The sequence below is a fragment of the Rhinopithecus bieti genome, unplaced genomic scaffold (genome assembly GCF_001698545.2).
Source record: "Rhinopithecus bieti isolate Rb0 unplaced genomic scaffold, ASM169854v2 scaffold_2432, whole genome shotgun sequence".
Taxonomy (NCBI): Eukaryota; Metazoa; Chordata; class Mammalia; order Primates; family Cercopithecidae; genus Rhinopithecus; species Rhinopithecus bieti.
The window spans coordinates 2,325,505-2,329,183 of record NW_016804136.1 but is presented as its reverse complement, the minus strand read 5'-3'; the positions used below and the strand labels follow the sequence as shown (position 1 = coordinate 2,329,183).

The 3,679-nt window shown below is 48.0% G+C and overlaps 1 protein-coding gene across 1 annotated transcript in view; it reads left to right on the top strand.

Moving 5' to 3' along the window:
- The window catches only part of TMEM41A (transmembrane protein 41A), a 13,402-nt gene that overhangs the window by 5,589 nt on the left and 4,134 nt on the right, over positions 1–3,679 (top strand). The window contains exons 3-4 of the mRNA XM_017866377.1: positions 1,797–1,958; positions 2,351–2,489. Coding sequence (XP_017721866.1) covers positions 1,797–1,958; positions 2,351–2,489 — 301 coding nt within the window. The remainder of the gene's footprint in view (positions 1–1,796; positions 1,959–2,350; positions 2,490–3,679) is intronic.

Here is a 3,679-nt window from a genome sequence, read left to right as displayed (position 1 = left end):
TGGGGCTCGGGGTCAGGGGCTGACTCCTTGAGGCTTCCCTGTGTCTGTCTTCTGTCTTGAACTGATTCCTCTTCAGGGTTGGGAGCCAGCTGCTGCTTGGTGGGGGCTCCACATCCAGACCTGAGGATGAACCCTGACTCTGCCTGCTGTGGTCTTGGGGAAGATACTTAATCTCTCACCTGCAGAATGGGGCAAGAATGGCATGACTCAGGGATGTAGTGAGGATTACACAGGTCATATAGTCAAGCACTTAACACAGTGCTCAGCAGCTCCCCCTCTTCCCGATACCAAGGCTTCCTTTTACTTTCTGTCTTGGATCCCATGTTTTGTTAGGATGATGTCTAGCAGCCAAAATGCATTTAGGAAGTATTGGTTCACTTTTCCCTTTTTCTTAAACCAAAACGTCTTCAAGTGTCGGCTAGAGCTCTGGTCAACATGGAACCCCCGGTATTAGCATACTACATGGATGTAATTGCAGCACAAAGCAAAGAAACAAGACATCTTATATAGCTTGTGTGGTCCCACCAAGGGAAAATTCATGGTTTGTGTTCATCTTTTAAAATAGTAAAAATAACTTGTGAGTTTCATTTCTACTTTCTTGAAGCCCCAGTGATTGCAGAATCTACCACAGCCACAGATCCCATTTAATTCTCTCCTGCCCCCTGGGGCTTTTATCCTTATCCTCATTTTCAAAGTGAAGAGACTGATGCCAGGTGTAGTTCCCAGTCTTTTCATGATTTTTCATTCACTTCTTTAAATGGCAATTAGGACCTGGGGCAGTGGCTCACACCTGTAATCCTAGCACTTTGGAAGGCTGAGATGGGAGGATCACTTGAGCCCAGGAGTTTGAAACCAGCCTGGGCAACACAGTGAGACCCCCATCTCTACAAAAAATTTTAAAAGGTAGGTGGATGTAGGCCGGGCGTGGTGGCTCACACCCGTAATCCCAGCACTTTGGGAGGCGGAGGCAGGTGGATCACGAGGTCAGGAGATGGAGACCATCCTGGCTAACATGGTGAAATCCCGTCTCTACTAACAATACAAAAAATCAGCCGGGCGTGGTGTTGGGTGCCTGTAGTCCCAGCTACTCGGGAGGCTGAGGCAGGAGAATGGCATGAACCCGGGAGGCAGAGCTTGCAGTGAGCCGAGATCGTGCCACTGTGCTCCAGCCTGGGCGACAGAGCCAGACTCTGTCTCAAAAAAAAAAAGGCCGGGTGCGGTGGCTCAAGCCTGTAATCCCAGCACTTTGGGAGGCCGAGGTGGGCGGATCACAAGGCCAAGAGTTCGAGACCAGCCCGGCCAATATGGTGAAACCCCATCTCTACTAAAAATACAAAAATTAGCCGGGAGTGGTGGTGGACACCTGTAGTCCCAGCTACTTGGGAGGCTGAGGCAGGAGAATCGCTTGAACCTGGGAGACAGAGGTTGTAGTGAGCCGAGATTGGGCCACTGCACTCCAGACTGGGAGACAGAGTGAGACTCCGTCTCAAAAAAAAAAAAGTAGGTGGATGTGGTGGTGTGTGCCTACAGTCCTAGCTACTTGGGAGGCTAAGGCAGGAGGATCCCTTGAGTCCAGGAGTTCGAAGGTGCAGTGAGCTATGATCATGCCACTGTACTCCAGCCTGCATGACAGAGCGAGATCCTGTCTCTTAAAAATAAATAAATAAATAAGGCAATTGGGTTTTAGCTGGAAAAAAGCAGTGAAGGAGGAGAGAACCTATGACTCTCAGGCTCCAAGATGAGGTTGCTGGTAGCTGCCAGATGGTCACATGCCTGAGGGTTTGTTTTCTTTGCAGAATGTTTTAGCTGGTGCCTTGTTTGGGCCGTGGCTGGGGCTTCTGCTGTGTTGTGTGTTGACCTCGGTGGGTGCCACATGCTGCTACCTGCTCTCCAGTATTTTTGGCAAACAGTTGGTGGTGTCCTACTTTCCTGATAAAGTGGCCCTGCTGCAGAGAAAGGTAAGGGGAGGGGTCACTTCTGAGAGCTGGGACCCCAGAAAGTCACCACGTGCATAGCCTTAAGAGAAGCAAGGGGCAGGGATTTCCCACAGTGCTCTTCCACGCTGTCTCCGGAGGTCCTAGGGGTTCTTTTGATGTCTTCAGGAGACATGGACCTGGGATCAAATCCCAGCTCCATCATTACCAGCTCTGTGACTTTGGGCGAGTTCTTGACTTCTCTGATCCTCAGCATCTCTATTTTAAAATGAGGAAAACAATCTGTCCCTGAAGGGTTGTTGGAAGAATTGGGAACAGATTATGTAAAGTGTCTAGAACAGTGCCTGGCACCAGCAAGTTTTCAATACCTGGAAACCCTTTCTGCTTCTTAACAGCTTTCTTCTCTTTGGCTACAGGTGGAGGAGAACAGAAACAGCTTGTTTTTTTTCTTATTGTTTTTGAGACTTTTCCCCATGACACCAAACTGGTTCTTGAACCTCTCGGCCCCGATTCTGAACATCCCCATCGTACAGTTCTTCTTCTCAGTTCTTATCGGTAAGATGCCAGTGGGGTAGGTTTTGAGTCTTCAGAGCTGTCACACTGGGGGTCTGCCCTGGGTTATTGGCCACATGAGCATGTGCCTGCTTCTGAGAACACAGGCTCACAAAGTGTGACTTCAAGCCTTAGGATCTAAAGAAATGATTCCTGATTTCAGATCTACTCAGGCTTCAACATGAAAACCCATAAAAATACTTTTGGACTAAATGAAGATTGTTCATTGCATGGCTGTATGTGCTGGGCACTGGGATTAGAAGAGATAGTCTGTGTAAAGTATACAACTTGGCCCGTAGTAAGTACTCAGTAAATGCTAGCAGGAAGAGCAGGGTTGGAATGAGGGTATGTGTCCATGAGTTTTGAGTGGGGACAGAAGAAAGGAGCAGAGCAAGGGACTTCCTGTCTGGTTTTTGGCCACTGTTTTGATTAAATTCTGCCTTAGGAAGAGCTGGCATCAATGAGGTTCCTTCCTGCCTTTTGACAGTTGCACAACCTGCAGCAAGCTACTTACCCTCAATGGGCCACCTGGCTAGGAATAGAGCAGTGTTTCTCAAAGTGTGGGCCTTGGGCCACCTTTATCAGATTGGTAGGGTCAGGGGGCTTGTTGAGAATCTAGGTTTGGGGCCTACTCGAGACCTACTGAATCAGAATCTTGGGAGTGGAATCTGGGAATATGCATTTTAATCCAGTTCCTAGTCAGTCATTTTCAAACTGCAAACCCAGTCATTCTCAAACTGCAAACCTATTAAGAATCGCCTGCAAACCTATTAAAAATCACTTGGAGGCCGGGCTCAGTGGCTCACACCTGTAATCACAGCACTTTGGGAGGCTGAGGCGGGCGTATCACTTGAGGTTGGGAGTTCAAGACCAGCCTGGCCAACATGGTGAAACCCCGTCTCTACTAAAAATACAAAAATTAGCCTGACGTGGTGGTGTGCGTCTGGAATTCAACTGCTTGGGAGGCTGAGGCAGAAGAATCACTTGAACCTGGGAGGTGGAGGTTGCAGTAAGCTGAGAGGATGACACTTCACTCCAGCCTGGGTGACAGAGTGAGGCTCCATCTCAAAAAACAAAAAAAAAAAAAAAAAAAAAAAAAAAAATCACCTGTGGAGCTTTAAAAAGGAATCATGGATCCTACATCTAGAGTAAATCTAATTGATTTGGGGTAGGTCCGTGTTCTTAAATAAACT